The sequence below is a fragment of the Pelobates fuscus genome, chromosome 2, assembly GCF_036172605.1.
Source record: "Pelobates fuscus isolate aPelFus1 chromosome 2, aPelFus1.pri, whole genome shotgun sequence".
Lineage (NCBI taxonomy): Eukaryota > Metazoa > Chordata > Amphibia > Anura > Pelobatidae > Pelobates > Pelobates fuscus.
In genome coordinates this window covers 372,172,162-372,192,948 of record NC_086318.1, presented here as the reverse complement: position 1 = coordinate 372,192,948, position 20,787 = coordinate 372,172,162, and the positions used below count along the sequence as shown (strand labels likewise).

Here is a 20,787-nt window from a genome sequence, read left to right as displayed (position 1 = left end):
AAAATGTTTACATCTTTTTGATAGAATTATTTAAATGTTTTCACTGGTACTTCAGAGAACAACAAAACTTTCAAAAACATTAATATAAATGAGGTGTTCAGTTTGCTCTACTGTGTTCTTGTAAAATAAACCTGGTGTTTATCTGCACAGTAGATCTACATTGATATAGCGAATACTGCACAACTACCAAGGATTCTACGGTGACATTACTCCAACATTCTCCACAGAAACATTCAACATTCCATGGCCAGACTTATGCTAAACTCAACTACCCCTCATCCCGTTCTTGATCCCTTGATTCTGACGATCAGCATATATCAGGGATAGGCAACCTTCAGCACTCCAGATGTTGTGGACTACATCCCCCATAATGCTCTTACATCCATAATGCTGGCACAAAGCATCATGGGAGGTTGCCTATGCCTGGCATATATAATATTCGAAGTAGTTTTTGATGAAATAGCTAATAAACATGATTTTACATTAGTTTGTGGATATTCAAATTCTTTGTTATTTAAAAAAAAACAAAAAACTTTGTTACATCAATAGCAACAGGTAGTCTTTATAATGATCAGAATCAGCAAGCTATGTGTCACACAAGGATTTAAGATCCCGAAAAACAAGAACATAAAAGATAAAACCACAGCAGGATGTATGCATGTGTATTGCTATATATAGTAGTACAAAACATAGCATTTCACGTTATAGGAGTCTATTAAGAATACATATATCTACTCATTTAATCTGTCAATAATACGGTTGCTTTATAGCGAAAAAAATATTTTAAAGATAATACCAGAATCTATCATCTTATTTTATTCCATTGCTATATAAGAATTATTACATAAAGTGTTGCCTGCAAATGGTTTCTAATGATGATTTACGCCACAGATGTTATGTGTGTTACAAAGGTTACATAATGATATGTTACGGCCCGGAGTTCACTGATAAACATATATGCCCCGAATATCTCTAAATGGCGTTCTCTTTTATTAGCCATTCATTAGCCATTCCAAATACCTATTATTGTGAAAGCATTTTTAACTCATCCAAATGCCCTTTCTTTTACAAGAAGATTTACCCTACAATCTAAGTGATAGGAAAATTACAACCTTGGTTTTCAAAGTAACATCAATATTATTGCAATTAAAGAGAGAGACCTCGTTTGTCATCATATCTGGTATTTGGGTCGCCGTAAATTTCGAAATGCAGCGTATTTTACAAGGCATATTTCAGGGAAAAGTTTGAAAGATTATAGAAAATATAGAAATGTTTTTTTTTAAAAAAAAAGGTCTTTTGAAATGTTAGTAAGGCAACATCAAGTTTTATAAAATGAGCAATAAGCTTTGCCGTCTTGATGACGTGCGTTTTGATTCCTCAGCTAAATAAGATAAACCAAGTAATTCCTAAGCTACATATCTAGCACCTAATTCAGTTACGTAATAAAACTAGCTCTATTTCTTGTTAATCGCATTGAAGAACTTGGACTATGAGTACAATTTAAAGTTTTTATTTATTTATTTATTATTGCTATTTATAAAGCGCCAACAGATTCCGCAGCGCTGTACAATTAGTGGAGAAACGTACAATATACACAGACAAATACAAGAGGTAAGAGAGCCCTGCCCGTAAGCTGATATCTAGCCATTGGAGCTCTTTTATACAAAGTGCTTGGCTAGATGGCCCGTGAGCTTACAAGCTAAAGGAAACCATGGGGATTCGAGACAAGAGGTAGCAGGGGAAGTTTGGAGGTGATGGCTGAACGAGTGAACAGAGAAGCAGCTATTGGTAAGATGTTAGGGGAATGAAGAGGTAATTGGGTGAGAATCTCAAACAGCTGGAGGATCATGCTATATATTTAGGGGGACCCTGGGAGGGCGGGAGTAGGGGAGAAAAAATGCAGTCTTTCACTGAGTTGAGTGAGGCCTGAATAACAGAGAATAGGATTGAACAGTTATATGGAGGTATTTACAACTGGGGAGGAGAAAAGAGTGGGGGGGGGAGGGGGAGGGAGAGGGGTAGAGTATCCATGTGTTCTATACTATTGAAAAGTTTAGCAACCAAATTCTATCACCCAAAATATTAATAACTGTCTACATGAAATATTGGTCAGAAACATTAAATGACTATAGTACATACTGCATGCACAGAATATTACAAACTACAGGCAAACTACAGGTAAATACATTGATATTAGCTATGCTACCTTAAAAGTTCTGAAACTAAACATCTCACCTCCAATATTAGATCCAATATCACCCTCAATGCGGAAAAAAATACCATAGTACCTACCTGCCAAGTCGACTTCTTTAGAAAGACAATACATGTCTATCTTAAAAGCAGTCCACAGATGCCTGGTTTTAGGCAGGTAACTTTACTCACTCTTTTAAGCAATAAAGTGTAAACATGGATATTTTTATACTCTGCTGGTATATATCAAATTTGCATTCCCAAATAAATGCGAGGATTTGTTATAAATATATGTGATAAGCAAATTATTAATATAAAAGTTTTTTTTAAACTGTTTTCATATCTATAATATGTTCTAAACCAGGAGTTTCCAACCCTGTCCTAAAGGACCCCTGAACTGTCCAGGATTTAGGGATTACCCTGCTGTGTCTAATGTGTTTTTAAGGGGGGGGGGGAGTTACAAACACTTTACACACAACAGTGTAATCCCTAAATCCTGGTAGGGGGTCCTTGAGGACTGGGTTGAGAACCCCTGGTCTAAAACGATTTTTGTCTCTGTGCTCATTATTGTACACCTTTAAGTAAGTTTATAACACAAACTTTGGGGTAAAATCTTAATTCTATATACACTAATTTGTTCATCTTCAAGAGTGATATAAAATTATTACAATTTCAAGTATAAAATCTTACTACAGATGCATGCACTGTATTGATAACAATATAACAATCATTATCCTTTTAATTAAAACTTTTCGGAATTATTGTTACAATACTCTTAAACAACTATTTAACTCTAGAACCAGCAAGGTGGGGCATTATTTTGAAATACCTGACATTCTAAAACAGTAATATTTAAATCCTTCAATAAAATGGTTTTCAGTTAAAAACACTATTAAATTAACTTGTAGTGAATAGCTAGATAATTTACTTAAAACAACATATTAAACATACAGATGGCTGTTTACAGACAGCATCTACACATGAAATACAAACATCTAAAAACATATAATTTATGTAAAATGACTCCTATTTGTTGCTGCATTATATAGCATTTATTCCACTGTCTAAATTAATAAAACGGCCCTGTCATATTGCTTCTGAGTATTTTCAAGTTAGAAACTTTGTTAAATTGTGTTGGAATTTCATTAAAATTTCAACACTGTTGAAAGATATTATAAGACAAAGAACTGACTACTTTTTCTTATGTTCAAGGTTCAGGTTGATAAAACTCTACAAGAGGCGGTTCTTCCACTGTAACGTTTCAGCAATTCAAACTAGTGATTGCAGTGGAAATAGGATATCTTCTCAAGGGTTATAAGAGTTGGTCTATAGAGGAATCCGATGGTCTTGCTGTATCGTTCCTAGACTCTAGTCTTGTACTGACAGAATACCATTCCACCCTTGGACCTTCACACTCCAAGTGGAGATGTCACCTCTGGAGGACTTTGCTAATTATGCAAAGATCCTTGAAGGAGACAAAGCCATTTCAACATAGAAGCAGGAATGCATTTTGTTTGAATACATGTGTGGCAATTATGAAAATGGTAAAAATTTTATTTTGAAGGAACTTTCCAGCATGTTTACTTGAGAAGCCCTAGAATGTACTCAGATCCCAGCCTATCGAGCTGCTAAAATGTATTTTGAGCTGTAAAGGCTATTCAATAATGGTGTGTTGGGGTATTTACACTCTCACTTTCCTTGACCAGGTGAAGACAAGTGGTGGAATGAAGAGGTAAGCCAAAATCCTGTAAGTAATGTGTACAATTCATTAAAAATAAGGGCCTTGGGGTGTGGCTGACTGAGCAACAACACGGACGAGTCCCAAGAAAGCTCCGACCTGATCGCAGCATTACTACCTTATACAAGACGCAAAAGCTCTGCGGACACTTCGTCTTCATTAACCCCCACCAGCTGACAACATTTGGAGAAAGCACAGGAGATTCCTGTACCCAGAGACCCCAAAATTGCCCGATATAATGTTTTCTTTTGAGTGGCCCGTTTCGGCTAGGACAGCCAAGATGGCGCCGGCAGCACGGGCGGAGATGACAGCATCAGAGGAGTCTTGTCATGATAGTGAGGAACTTACCTCACCCCCTGCAGCAGTTGTGGAGCAAGAGTCAGACTCTGACTCTTCCCTGGAAACTAAAGGGGACATCAAAAGTCTCTCAACCTAACTTCAAAAAAGGACGCTAACACCTTTTTGCAGAGACTGCATCTAACCACTGCCCAAGCGACTGGACTCAGTGTACTGGGAGCCCTGACTTGAAACACATCATAATAAAGTTGACGGCAAATGCAGTCATACACTCATATTGACCACATCTTAGCCCCCAACCAAAGAATGATTATTTACCTTTAATTTACTTAATACCTTTCATTTAATTGTTTTACGTTATACACTAGTACTAGGGACATCACACACCACACCCAACGAGACTGTCTTTTGAAGAAGAGACCACACATAACGGTAGCAGTTCTCCTTTTTAGTTCTTAAGCATTTAGTTCACACATGCTCCAATTTGTATTCCTTAGTGCACATGTACTACAGAGTTAATGGTTATCTCTACTCTTATATGCACGCTACTGGGCAAAGTCCTAGAGGCTACCATGCATAGCCCACATTGCACACTCATATGCACATGTCGCTACCTACCTATACATTGATATATATGTTGTATGTGTTATATACCTATTCTTGTAACCTTATACCTTGACGCAGATACAAATAAAAAAAATATACTGACCATGTACATAGTGCATGAAACAAATAAAACACATTGTGTATACATTGCAAGTAAGCACCAATCAAAGATTAAACTGAAGTGCATAAAAAGAAAGAAAAAAAATTAGTTTTTAAATTCCTTAATCTGTTGCAGAGATATTGGGAGGTGTAGTTTATTAATGCCTCCTTATCACTAATTGTATCACTAACCTTATCACTTATCATTTCACTTATACTCCAAATCTTATTCCAGAGTTAAAAAAATACATATATAACTAAATTACTTTTGGAATATACTGCATATATAATGCACTAAATCTGTGCAAATTCTCAAAAAAAAAAAAATATCTTCTCCGTTGAATTTGTTACAAATGTCAGCCTTTGTTTGGGAATGCAGATTCCTGCATTATAAAAATATGTAACTTATAGGCATACGTGGGTGCTATGCTATATGCCTCTTAGATATCCAGCTTAGATTTCCAGATCCCGCCTTCACATAGCTTCTCCCATTATTGTTTTACGTGCATTGTAGCTTAAATTTTATAGTATACCCTAATGTGCAGGACAGACAAAGGGATTTCATATACAATCAAATATAGAAATAGAAGTCTGAATGTGCCATACAGTGCAAGTGTGACTGTGTTTGCATATTACTAACCACAAGATACAAAGAAATAGAGTATATTTGTGGTTTTATACCAAAATGGATCTGTGCCACTACATCCCAAATGAATATGATGAAATACATCTTTGTAATTGTGTTTCCATCTCTACATGTTTGTTTTTTCCCCCCAGAAACATGATTTTATGGCACCGGTTTCTTATCTAGACAAAGTAGTAATTAATGTTTAAAAACATACCATAAATGTTCAGTTTTCACTCAACAGCTATATTCTGACTATTAACATGAAGCTTTACAAGGCAAGAGTCATAGTGACAAAATGCCATTAGCTTCAGAAAAATTGATCCATTAAGATTGCATTCACGGGTAACCAACCTTCAGAGATATTTCTCATAAGAACTAAAATGGTAGCAGTTTCCATAAACAGTTTGTGAGCTTTAGTTAATAAATGAATGTGATACCAAGTATAATGGTACAAAAGGAATACAAGCTAAAGATTTAGACAGCAGGAGTGTGAGAGGCTAAAGTTATATGTAGGGCTTAAAATTTGAAGCCCTACTAACCAGGCCTTAAAAGTTACTTGCCACTGCAAGCCATAGTATGGTCACCAGGGGTGAATTTCTACTTGCCAGGGTTTTATTTTCACTAGCCAATGGCTAGTTCAGTAATATATATAGAATTCTAAAATCCTCTCAGAAATCCCAACCTGACAAGTCAAATCAGAAAGGTATACATTTTCATACTTCATTTTCCATTTCTTGAATCACTATTAGCAAAGGAGCATCATTTTAAGCGTAAGCTTTTTAATCAAAGTATTGGTCCTTTTGGATCACAATCCATGCTTTGTTACCGTCTGGGCATATTTTGCAAAAACTCCCGATGGTGACAATGCCGCTGGGCGTCCGGTGGCCATGGGGGGGCACAAAAAGGTGAGATTTACTTACCTGAACATATCCCTCGCGGGCGCTGCCGTATTCTATCCGGTCCTCTTCAGTCAATCTGAGTATTTCATAAAGATTATATTTTTATAAAATACTTATTTTAGATAAGGGGGTGTCTGAGTCACTTTAACAGTACAGCAGAAGCCAATTTTGTATTGACATAAGTGAGGAGTTTTATCATATGTGGACAATCATGGCAAGTTCTTTAATGCTTTTAATGCAAAAGTTATATCTTTTAGTACATGGTAAGACTGATTTGATATTTGTCCATTACAATTTTTTCGGACTGTGTTGCATTTCTACAACCCAACACACTCATTATTACCCTTCCCCACACAGGACATGTAATAGAGGAAACAGTAGGAGTGATTTTCCAAGCCTACAGAGTTTTCCTTACTTTCCTCATTTAATGATCCATGTTGGTACATACTACATCTACTAAATCAACCGTATGTTTGTAACAAATGCTATAGAGCATTTTCTAAGTCAAAAAATAAATGATCATACTATTCCCTAAACATGCATCGTTAACAAACACAAAGGAGAATGTTTCTCAGAAACTCTAATGAGACGTGCTACAGGAACTGCAGGAATCGTCTTTGTGGTGCAATGGAGTTCTATAACTACTTAAATTCAGCAATGTTTTTTCCAGATTGCAGGTGATTACCGATATGAACATCATCTTCCCCTTTCACAACAGGAGACAATAGGAGACATTTTGGGAACGTCACCACCCCATTTGATTTTGCCCATTACACCACTAATGGTAAATATTTTTTTGTATTGTAACACTATAAATATGCTGGTTATCCACTAAATCTGCCTAGATTCTATTTTTTATGATTGACGACACTATTTTTATTGCATAACAAAACAATACGCAATGTGCTAATGGGAAGCTTCAAATGATCTCACTATAGTATTTAAACTTCAGAAGCTACGGTGAGGCCTCCATTCGTGTTCCCATATGGTTCCGAATTGGAATACCCAGTGTGACTACTTCTTCCTCTGTACGTGTAGATCTTTCAAATCGTGATAAATTCAGATAATGACCAAGGAGGCAGTGCTCAATGAGGGCATAGGGTATCATTAAAATTAGTTCTCTTTTATTCTGGCTGGGCTGTAATCCCTTGTTAATGTAAGTAGCACAGAGGTATATCTTGCACACTGTTATTTAAGTAATCCAGTGCATAGGGATTCATTCACTAAATCTCCAGTTGTGAATATCTGTCAAAATTTGCAACTCTTGGATGAAGTCAAATTGTGGGAAAATAAATGCTGTGTATCTGTGCTATATCCAAATCTCAGATATAATGGCCAATCATCCTGACAATTCTCCACAGATACCAGTTAAGTGAATATTCCTTTTATTGATTACAAAGGTGTAGATTTTATTTCTTGCATTGAAGTGCACTATACACCGATCAGCCACAACATTAAACCCACCTGTCTAATATTGTGTGGGTACCCCTAAGGCTGTGAAAACAGCGCTGAAAAGTTGAGGCATGGACTTCACAAGACCTTAGAACTTGCCCTGTGATATCTAACACCAATACATTAGCAGCAGATTTTTAAGTCCTGCAAGTTGCAAGGTGGGGCTATGGATCAGATATGTTTTTTCCAGCACATCCTACAGATGCTCAATTGAGGTCCCTCATTCAGCGATGGACAAGGGTCATCATGGGCACTCTGACCAGTCTGCAGTTATGCAGCCCATACGCACTAAGCTGCAATGCACTGTGCGTTCTGACACCTTTCTATCATGGCCAGCATTACGTTTTTCAGCAACTTGAGCTACAGTGGCTCTTCTGTGATCAGACCAGATGGGCTAGCCTTCGCTTCCACGTGCATCAATGAGCCTTGAGTGCCCATGAATCTGACCTGATCTGTCCTTCCTCACACCACTTTTGGCAGGTACTAGCTACTGTATATGGGGAACAGCTCACAGTACTTGCCATTTTGGAGATGCTCTGCCCAGTCATCTAGCCATAACTATATGGCCCTTGTCAAAGTCACTTTGATCTTTTCACTTGTCGTTTTCCCCTGCTTCCAACACATGAAATTCAATAACTGACTGTTCACTCGCTGCCTAATGTATCCCACCCCTTGACAGGTGTAATGATGTAATCAGTTATTAACTTCAGTGGTTTTACTGTTGTGGATGTGTAAAAATGACTTTTTTATTTCCAGATTATTTTACTGAAAATTAAAGTTCCTTTAAATGTTATGACTAAAACCTTCAGGTACATCACACATGCTTGTTGACGTTTGGCAGAATAGTCAGCGTCAGATACTGCAGACCACCAGTAAACTTCCGAGAGAGAGCCAGTCAAGGCACAGGCCACCATCACAAACACAAACCCACACAATGCCAAATTAGCAAAGGCCATGCACAATTCCTGCAGTCCTATGCAAACAGACATCTCAAAACACCTTTCCCTAGTTTCGTTTTCAGATGAATGGTTTAAAGCTGCAGCCCACAACCACATTGCCAGCCCTTCCATGACTATAAACTCTGCTGGCTTAGAGTTTTATGGGATAAGATCAGACACAGTAGACACGAATGAGAGGATCCTGATGGATGACGTGTCTTCTTGGTTAAAGAGGGGTTTGATAGTTACTGCAGATATTCATTCTCAGCTCTTCATGTACAGATACTTTGCAGAATTTGTTGATTCACTAAAATGGGGTGGGGGGGGGATTGTAATTCACTAAACTTCAAATTGCATGTAAATTTATATCACAGTGGAAAAATGAACATAAAAATAGCTGATCTGGAAAAATGATCCATTTCAGCTGAGGTCACAGTTTAGCTATGTTAGACTAAATGTTGCAATTTGGATTTAATTTCGCTCACAGAGTTTAGGAAATAAAATAATATAAAATAATATAGTATATATATATAATAAACAAAACACTTATTAATATATATATATATATATATATATATATATACACAAAAATACTTGTTAAATATTAGCTCAGCGAGGAAAAAAAAACCTTGTTCACATTGATAACAAGTTAAAAAGTATAAGTTTACAGCTTAATAAGTAAAACAGATCAATATAATTCCCTGTGTGTGAAGCCACATCACTGAAGGCATTTCAGTCCTAGATATTGAAGTGTTCGTTTTACTTTATGTTCACAATCTTTTGTGCAATACATTTCATGTGTTTTTTATGGTAATGTGTTTTTGAAGAATTAATTTATTTTAGCAAAGCATGCCGGACACACAGCGTGGCGTAATTGCTCTGCTCTGGGGTTGAAACTACAATCCACAGATGTAGAGAAATGGGGGATAAGAGCAGATTCTGTTAATGATCAAAAGTGTTGTGACTGAAAGTTCAGAGACTCCGTCCACATGTATACCAACACTACACAAAATGTGATTATTCAGCTATTCATGGGGACAGAACTATTGATTCAAAATAACAAAGAAAGCTATATAAATCTCAGTGGCTGGGAAAATTGATTTTCGTCTTGCATTTTGCCTTGAAGTTCCCTGGGCATTTAATCTTTCTTCAATTCAACTTTGCAATTATTCCCATGAATGCCAAAGTATTATTTGCTAACTGATATCTCTTCATATATTTTTCCTGATGGTACGGAGGAACAAGGAACAAATCTTTTTTTTGAAAATAGTAAATAAATACTTATTAAAAAGCAAAAAAATACAACTTTTAAAAAGGGGGGGTTTACTAATATATAAAAATGTTATTTGCAGAGAAATCACAATTTCATATCTGACATTTATCAATATGTTAATGGTTGCCTATAAGCGGTTAACAATGTCAAAGCGATCTCGATTCCACTGTTCCCATACTTTTCAATAACACGTTTATCATTATGGGATGGGTAAAAGAGGTCTTTATACCCTATGTTTAGCCTGCAAGTTTTATCGATCATAGTCATATGGAACAGAATAAAGTTTTTGGACTTTTGCCAATATCGAATGATTATCATAGTGACCAAAATCAAAAACTCACAAACCTTTTGTCTGCCTATAACATTGCAGTAGTTATAATTTTAAAATCACATCTAAACCAAGATTTTGTAATTAATCTGCCAACGTCAACTTGAATCACAAGATTAATTTTAAATGAAATCGTAGGTTGAAGGTTTCAGAGAGCCAAGTTTGTTGATGATGCTAGTAGGAGACAGGTGTGCCATTAACTGATTTTGGTCTCAATTTAATATTTTTGAATAAACTTTTCAAATGATTTATCTACAAAAACTCCAACAGTCTTAAAAAATGGTGACTCCTGTAGATAAATAATTTGAAAATTGTATCCAAAAATATTAATTCAAGTCTTATGTTTCATATGTTATATTATTATAGATTTTGCTATTTTGTTATATTGTAGTTGCAGAGCTTATTAATCCTTTAAATAGTAATCGTTAGTTAACGTTTTTAAACGTCATCAAGCCTAGCGAGCACAACGAACAATACAAACATTTGACAGCATTTTAGGGTGTTGGTATTCTGTTAGAAAACCATTTTCAAGTCTTTAAGAAGTTGCATTTGTTATGTTTTTTTAACCCCTTAAGGACCAAACTTCTGGAATAAAAGGGAATCATGACATGTCACACATGTCATGTGTCCTTAAGGGGTTAATTAAAGATTAGAAGAGTAGATAATTGCTTATCACCGACATTATCATCACAAAAACTTGATTGCTTAATATGAGGTATACACGAGGTATAGGGCCATTTTTACTTTTCTGAAAATGGTAAAAGGAGTGTTGCCAAGTATCGAAATGGTGGATTATGATTTCTTCAACATCATTAACGGCTCACCACTAGCCTTTACTGGCCCAATAATGATCAAATATGAGATTGCAATTTACCTATCTATTGGGACTAATGTGCAACAATCAATACCATGTACTCCCTAATCTTTATTTTCCCAGATTTCTGCAAAAGATTAATTAGAAAATCTATTATTTTTTGAAGTGAAAAGGAACAAAAAACAAAAAGTGAATTCAAAAGTGAATTTCTTAATTTAGACTGAAATAACTGACTGGAAGCTTAGCTGACTTGGATAATTTTCCCGTTCAGTCTTAAATATGAAATTCAGTTGAAAAAAACAAAACAGATTTCAATGGAAATTGTTACATTTATAATCCACTCCCCCCACATTCCCCCTCTTTCTCTTCCCCCTTAGCCCCTGCTCCCCTCCTCCATCTCCACCATATCACCCAGTACCAGGATAATCCCCCGTTACAATCCTAATTGTCACAATTCCTGACCTTGCATACACCCACTGGACAGTCCAGAGGTGAAGTCAGCCCCCAGACTAGGGTAAATAACAACACTGCAGCAAATCCATGGTCAGTTATCACTAGTACTAGCTCTGCATGCTCCTATGCCCGTCAGGGAAATGTCTGCAAGAGGCCTCACATCATATCCCCATGAAGAATCAGCTTTAGGTCTTCTTTGCAAACTGAACCCCGTTACACTAGGTTGACCATGAAGCAACTACAAACACACCTTAAAAACACAAAGAGAGTTAACGGCAATCATCTGTGACCTCCAGTCATTCCCTGACAATTCATGACCACATCATCATGATGCATTTCACCTGTCTGGCTCGGTCCACATCGATCAACAGTAAGGTACTATTCCCCCACGACAGCTCCTTGCCGGTACAATTGCTGACCCTTATACGAGGTAGCTTGCCCGAACAGGCTCACCAGTTGGAAATCTGGGGCACAGACTGATCATGCACCTTCCCCTTCCCAGTTACCCACATAAACGACATTTCTATCTGGAGTAAAGGGAATTTACGACCTCTCCCTAGACTTAGAATAAGACGACCACCCCACTGTGGTTGCATGCACAACACACCGGTTTAACCAGATGTGTTCCTACATTAAGACACAAACACAATGTATCTGTTCCTCTCTACGTTGATATGTTACTAGCTCAGTTTAAGGCTGTTTAATGCCTTAATACTCTCTTCCTTTCTGTATTGAACCACATGAAAATTCAATAAAATAATGATTGAAATTCCATGTGCACTTCCTGTTTAAAGCAGTTCCTGATCACATTGTGTGAAAAAGTGACCCAATATATTAGTACTCACAGACACAAAAAACACCATTTCAACAAAGTTCCCATTCAATTGGGAGATCCTACTGCTCAATGTATGTGTATATGAGTTCATGTGTTTATGTGTTTGCATATACAAATGTGTGTGTGTGTGTGTGTGTGTGTGTGTGTGTGTGTGTGTGTAAAGTGTACCATCTTCTGCACTGTCTGCTTGTTCTTTTTTGTTTTTTTTCTCCCTCTCCCCCCTCACTCTGATCTTCAGAAAGATATTTACGTCCCTCTGTGAGAATGGTGTCTATTCTCTTTTAAACCTGTGTCTTATCTGCACTCATGTCGCTTTAACCCCTGTATCACAACTCAACTTTGAATGTGTTGTCTTGCTCCAAAATGTTTCAGACTTGAGAAAGGGAGGTTCTCCTGAAAGCTTGTCATTAATAAAAAAGGTATTACAAGATAGAATTTGTATCTGTTTTTTACATATATATATATACACACAAATATACACATACATATACACACACAGAGTGAGAGAGAATATGGACATTTGCTTTTTCTAGTCACTGTGGATAAACACTATTGTAGTTTAATTTTTCAAAATATGACTTGCTCCCCTTGAACTCTGTTGAATGCTTAATTATTTCCCTCTCCTTGACCTCTCCTCCAAATTATAGATATTAATAGAATCTATTCCTTAGCAGAAACTGCATTACGAGGAAGCACTGTCTGAGCAATTTGTTGCCATAGTTAGAACAGTGACTCCATATCAATGCTGAATTTTGTTGCTAACAGCTTTGAGCAACTAGTTTAAAAAATAAATCTATTTTTCAAATCTGCTCTGCATTAAAGTATACTTTTCAGAGGCTTTGCACAGACTAGTTTCATTATAGAACATTTTAATCATTGCTAGTTTAGAATGATCTCCTCTTTAACGTTGGACACATTTAGATAATGGGTATTAGATGGCAACAATAAAGTCACAATAAAAGCATATGGGTCCCGTTCTTCACATAAAATATTGGATATGTGGCTGCAGAACATGACACTCTCCGAAATATTTTGCCCATACTTTTTGATTGTCAATTATGTTCTGCAGACAAATATGTTGACTGGACTTTGACGAAAAGGTCTGGAGAGTTACTGTTATTAGTACTCCTAACATACTCCTAATATTAGCAAAGACCTATTTGTTCCTTGTCTAAAGCTTTGCATGCCACAGTTGTTTACCACGTGTGGGATTGTGTTCAGTGGTTGCTGTGTGTTTGTGCTCCATTGTGTGCTCATCATCTGCAGTTGTATACTGACAATATGAGTTCACAACGCCGTCTTCTCTTGGTTGTAGTTGGTTTTTGTTATTGTGCTTTGTTGTATGTTTTCAAATTTTTATTTTTTTAATAATTTTTTTTAAGTTTATGAAAAAACATCAAGAAGAAACAGCCTTTTCCCGTACTTCTTTGCCATTGCTACCATTGTCTTGTTCTTGACTGACCATTGGTGACCGCAAATATGGATAATGCACTAAATTTTGGGACCTTTAGCCCCTGCAGAGTTTGGTAATGTAGCCTTGGATAAGGTGGAAGGCTAACGTGAGATGGAGGATGGTTGTCCTATGTGTTTTCCTGAATCCTTAGCTCCTATACTAAATATGCAATATAGAGGACATGGACTTCAAATGATTGTGTCAGTCAAGTACTTATTTTCAGCCACCAGGCGTTGTACCCATGTAGAGGGCTGTAATATCTTTACTGCTCACAAATGTTTTCATGGTTTTCAAATTACACACTTCGTCATGCACGTTTGCATGGTATGAAATCATTTCCCCTGTGTCTCAGTGAAGGTGACATGACTTTAAGACATGTTGGGGGTGTACAGGAAGACAGAGTAGGGTGTGGGTATATATTGTATTATTTATCCCTCTAGCCGTGACGTGTGTATGAATGATTCCAGTTGTTGAGAAGTATAAAGCATTGATCTGATTTGTTTGATCTCGTTTCCCCACTTGCTCTGCTATATTTCTCTATATCACTTGTAACAAATTTCTTGATTTCTTGCTTGATAATATTCATTTTCCTTCGTCATATATTAATTTTAATTATAATGATAATTCATATTCAGCATCCTTTTAGGTAATTTCTAGTTACCCAGGGTATGATATTTGCTCTTTAAATATGTACTCACTGACACACAATGAAAATAAATTAAATATCAGTCAGTACTATCAGTACTATCATTCACTGCCATGAATCAGAATACAGAGATTCTGCATTTCTCTACTTAAGGTATTGAGAATAAAACAGTAAAGCCGAGACTTTAGTACTTTATCCAAATCAGCTATTTTGGCATGCATTTTGTAATTACATTTTTTAATTCACCACTTTAGTTGTTTAGTAAAATAAACTAAATTAAATTTACGGCGTCACTTACTAAATAAACCTCTCGGTGTTCTAGCAGTCACAATGAAGAAGGTCTGACTGCGATCTTTTTATCTTCTTATTTTTGCTCTCTTGGAGCAATTTATTTTACCAGATTGCTCTTAGTTTGTTTTTTTATTGACTGATGTCTAAAATTGTGGATCCTTCAACACCAGATAACAACACCTTAATTATGTAGTTTTGATCTTAAAAGGGAGTTTAGGTTTTAAGAAAAAAAAACGCACACTTTAAAAAATACCTGTATTATTCTGTCATTCTGTTCGATGTGTACTTTTTTTTACTCTTTTCCAAAATGCTAGCAATTTACATAGAGCTACTGATAATAAAACTTTTTGTATTCTTTTATAGAAACCATTTTATATATATATATATATATATATGTATATATTACATTTTACCATGGCATTGTACAATTAAGATATACAAATAACAGATATAAATATATTAACTTCGTTATTTTGAATTACTGAAAAAAATAAACGGTCTAAAGTAACTATGCTGGGAAAAAGAGTAGGATCCTTTTGGTCTTCTTTATGCAATTTGTTTCACAATTCACTGTTTAGTAAAGCCTCAGCTCTATGCAAAATTAACATTAGAATATGTTTACACTAAAGATTAAAGGGACACAACATATTGCAGTGGTTAAAGTGCATTAAGAATATGTATTTAGTTCCTCTGGTTCTGTTTTTTGTCAAACCAGCCCTGTATAAGGGACATTATTATGCCATAAAAACTGCCCACCATATATGCTGTAGGCTCTGGGGCACAGAAGGATTGTCATTCACCCGTTTGTGTGAATAAATAACTATTGGCCCTTTTTGGGGCCTTTTTGTAATCATTGGTGTTTAATTTTTTTGTTTCATGGTTTTTTTTTTTTAGAGTTACTGCATAAACCATTTCAATTAGATCTTGGTTATAAAATGATTGTATATTTTAGGAAATCCCAGAAGATTTACAGTTTTTTTATGACTTACATAATTTCCATAAATACATACATGAAGCCAGAAAAGCCCTCTTGTATGAATGGAACATGAACAGACACTAATTGACGTGTATGAAAAGCTGTTTAGTGTGTCCTATTACCTAAACAACAGGTTCTGTTATTCTTGTCTTTATTGTGCATGGTGGATATTTTAAATGACCATTTCTCAAAGTCATTCTGTATTCTGTAAAGTCAAAGTATTCTGTCCCTCAGTCATCAAAACAACGTAAGCTTAATGAAGCACTTTTGGTGTATGGACCATGCTAGTACAATCTCACTGCTCAATTCTCTTCCATTTAGGACTTAAATCACTTTTTTACGCAACCCTAGTTACACCTCCCTGCATGTGACTTACACTGCCCTTCTAAACACTTCCTGTAAAGGGTGATCTAACGTTTACACTTCCTTTGTTACAAATTCTGTTTCATTTAAAATTTCTTATCTTCTGCACTGTTAATAGCTTGCTAGATCTTTCAGAAGCCTCCTGTATGTGATTAAAGTTAAATTCCCAGAGCAAGAGATAAAAAGTAAGTTAACATCTGATCAAAAAATAAACTTTTTTTCATGCACGACGTGTCAGTCACAGTCAGGGGAGGTGTAGCTATGGCAGCATAAACAGAAACAAAAGTGTTTTAACTCCTAAGTGGCAAAAACATTGAGCAGTAAGACTTCAGAGGCATGATCTATACACCAATACTACTTCATCAAGTTATAGTTGTATTGATGACTATAGTGTCCTTTTAATACTACACTATAATACATACAGAGACACAAATATATGTTAATATGAACTGATTCAGTCATTTACCTGAAGATAAGCGAGTGCACCACACATCAGCAGTAATGCTCCGAGGTAGTATTGAGGACTCTTTGTGTAAAATAGAAAATATTGTTAGTGAACTGATTATAATCCCATACCAAACTATCACTGTCATAATGGTCCTATAAAATTAAAAAGTGACTAGAGTGATCATAAAATATTTATTTTGTCCCACACATGAGTATTTTTTCATTTGTTCCAATGGTAATGCAAGATTGTATATGTTAATAAATATATAGGTAATTTTGGCACATTAAGGGGATAACCTTATTATTCAGGGTCTATCCCCATATTAATGTTTTTGATAAGGTTCACAATGAGTGAAATGATGTAATTCAGACAATAGTGGAAAATTGGAGAGTATAATTCCTTATGATGTACTATATGTATACATGCTTTATTCTATAATAGAGTTCTAAGAATATTCCTAAGCAATTATAATACAAGAACCCATGCTTATATTCACTTAGATCTAGGCTTTACAGATCCAATATATTTTCCTGGGTAAACATCAATTTGCCATGATGACGGGCAGAGCTAATAATGTCCTTCTTGTAGTTATGTAGACATGATACGCTCCCAGATTCCCTATCGAATCATGATTTTGATTTCTGCCTGCAGTATTAATATTTTGCATTCTACAGGGCAGCACTTTTTACATGCTGCATATGTACCCATATAACAAGAAAAACATGGAGGCTATGGTAACCCTATTTACTTATAACTGCCAGAAAGTGGGCCAGTTCCATTTACAATTGTAAATTAAGAGACGACAAGCAAAAAAAATAAAAAAATATTGCAATTACATCTAAATATAACTCTAACCAATATTTTGAAATATCCCATTAAAAAATTTTGGGGGAAAAAAAGGAGTAAAAAAAGATTGTCCAAGTAAAAAAATAAAAAATAAATAATAGATAGTAAGACACTACATTAAACAGCACAAAATGCAGTGTTTAATATTACTTGATAAATAAATAGTTAAATGTGGCAAACAGAAATTCAAAGTAGAAAACTTAGGTCAAAAAGGCACATTGAAATATAAAGGAATTGGTGTAAGTTTAGGAATTCTGGCTTTACATTTGTGATTCACGTAGCATTCCTGGCAATTCACAATTTAGTTAATAATCCTGAGAGTGAGCAACTGGTAATTATTAATCTTACTTAGAATGGCTCAAAGCGGAGTAGTAAAATCAACATGTGTCTATGTATTCTGTCCCTCTTACATCAAGACATACAACAAATGAACTCACCATAATTACTGAGCAGCAATCAGCATTTACTTTGCATTGACACACACTTGTTGCTGAGCTGCTGTCTCTTAAAAGGCCTTTAGTTATGGTCTAAAGGTTACATATGACGTGTGCGCCCCCAGGCCAGACTCTCCCTTTGCTATAAACGAACGAACCAGTTGAGATTTGTGCTGCCACCTGCTGGACAATAAGGAATCAGCCATCAAATAGGGGTTATTCAACAACACGAAGAGAATTTGAAATATTAGCCGAAAATAGTCAAATTAGAAAAGTTAAAAATTCACTATGAATTCACAACAATTCACACTTTAGTGCATAACCGTGTTTATCAGCGTGTGTTCTTATTGATTACACACATTAGGATTGATTACAATGCTTTACTTAGAAATAAGGAGGTATAAACTGGGTGCTAAGTGGTTAAATTGATCCATTTATGTCTGCAACATACTAAATGATGCCGCAAGCATCACGTAAATTATTAGTGATTTATAAATACATTTTAACAAAAATACATTGTAACAAAGCTTTATCATTAACTTGATATCACTCAATTATTTGAAGGTGGCAGTATTAACACAAGTCTAACTAATCATTAGAGGGGCAAAGGTTTAAAAATAATATCAGGAAGTATTACTTTACTGAGAGGGTAGTGGATGCATGGAATAGCCTTCCCGGTGAAGTGGTAGAGATTAGCACAGTGAGGGAGTTTAAGCATGCGTGGGATAGGCATAAGGCTATCCTAGATTTACGATAAGGCCAGGGACTAATGAAAGTATTCAGAAAATTGGGCAGACTAGATGGGCCGAATGGTTCTTATCTGCCGTCACATTCTATGTTTCATCAGAGATGGTCTGAGTCCTGTTCATCTTGAATAACTTTGAATACTCATTTCAAACTCACAGTATATTTCACATGTAGTCGCCTTTCTCATTTTGCAGTATATGCTTTGGATTCTGTTTAAGTAGCATTTTTAGGGGTGGTCATGTCACTTTGTAAAATACAGAGAAGTTATTATCTAAAAAAAAATCTTCCGAGACTCACAGTTCTTGATTCATTATTTAGATTTATTTTTAACACAAGAGGTTTCTATTCTTTTATTTACACGGTAAATATATATTTGTACCTACAATTACTTGTACTGTCATTTGTTTACTGTATTGTACTATGTACAAATGTAATAAGTAAATGTAATAATATTCTGAGCTGGCATACGTTTAGAAGAAAAATTTTGATTTAAAAAAAAAAAAAAACATTCTAGTTTTTTTTTCACTAAACACCAAATTGGAGTGAATTCAAACCCTATAGCAAACTTCAAGTTAGTAAATCCATGCTGTGACTATAGATGAAGTTTCCAAATCAGTTATTTTTGGCTAGATTTAGCGATTTGTGTTTCAATTCACTACATTTGCATTTACATTAGTGAAAAACGACCCGTGTGTCTGCACAAATGAACACAAATGATTTGCATAATCAAACTCATGTATGCCATATAATGAATTTAATTTGTCTGTTTAAGGGTCAATGGAATAACATTTGAGTTTCACGGCAAATGCTTGTTTACAACATGCAAGACGTACTCAGCTAGGAAGGTTTGGCTACAGCAGTTTTGTTGAATTCATATGAATGCTTCATGCTATGGGGCTATGCATGATAGCACTCCCAGCAATAGGAGGCTGAGTGGACAGAGTTAATTAAAGCAGCATTGTCACTTATTTGAGATTTTCATAACAGATAGGATTTACACTGAAAATCCAGATATCCGTTGAAATACCAATGCGAGCCACAGAGTTTTTGTAAAATAGCTATAGCTACTACCACCTAATGGGAATGTGTATCGTATGATGTGCAACACATGGTTATGACTTCATTCCGCATAATCAAGGTTGTCTACAGAGGTCCAATGGGCTTCCAAAGACAATAGTTTTGTACTTTCACACATTTGCATAAATGCACCAGTGATGTGGCTTATGGCAAGAAGTCCAGGCTGAAGAAGAAGCTAGCAGTGCCCGGAAGAGGCTCTAAGTATTTCTACCTCCAAAACCCATACACCTTAGGTGCCCCCATGAACGTTGACACGTCACCTTGGATGATCTTTGTTATCAATGCAAAAACCACACAAAAAGTAGTTCCAATTTAAACTTTAAACACGGTGATTCCAAATTAAAAGGTGGGATTAATTAGTCAGTATTATTCCTACACTGCGTTATCGCCGTATTATTCTAATCCGCCGTTTTAAAATATTGTCACGTACTTTTAATTTTGACTCGCGAGAGTCTAAAACCACTCTAGATGTTGAGTTAATGTTTTTAAAATAAGCCAGCAATTTTTTTAGACATTAATGTGTTTTCAAATATAACTTAAACCCATTAAGCTATTGACATGATATATAGACATTTATATATTCTTAATTGGTATAAACACTGATCTGTTTCAATGTAGCAGTGCTCTTATACTATAAAAATGACCAATCAGCTACTTAGATATCATGCATGCTTTCTTAACCCAAAATAACGATGGACATCTCGATTTTTTATTACATAGCGTGCAATTGACTGTCAAGTCACAACTACGTTTTAAGAGCAAAAGCTCCTTAGAGATTTTTTTGGTTTGCTTGATTTTATAAAATGGCATTTGCATACCGATGGTTTAAACGAATAATCACTAAATAAAACAAAGTGTAATGTCTCTGTTCCATGCCTGACGTGACACGGTTAACCGACAATGAGACTATATGTAACGAATCAGGAATACGGTTGTTACCTACGTTAATATTCTAT

General features: G+C 35.6%; 1 protein-coding gene across 1 annotated transcript in view; it reads right to left on the bottom strand.

Annotated features, from left to right (window-relative positions):
* LOC134585919 (bifunctional protein GlmU-like) overlaps positions 1 to 18,100 on the bottom strand; it is a 70,266-nt gene extending 52,166 nt beyond the window's left edge. The window contains exons 1-2 of the mRNA XM_063441401.1: positions 18,011 to 18,100; positions 16,746 to 16,805 (exon numbers count right to left, since the gene is read on the bottom strand). Of these exons, the coding sequence (XP_063297471.1) occupies positions 16,746 to 16,805; positions 18,011 to 18,013 (63 nt within the window). The 5' untranslated portion in view covers positions 18,014 to 18,100. The remainder of the gene's footprint in view (positions 1 to 16,745; positions 16,806 to 18,010) is intronic.
* Between the last annotated feature and the right edge of the window lie 2,687 nt (positions 18,101 to 20,787).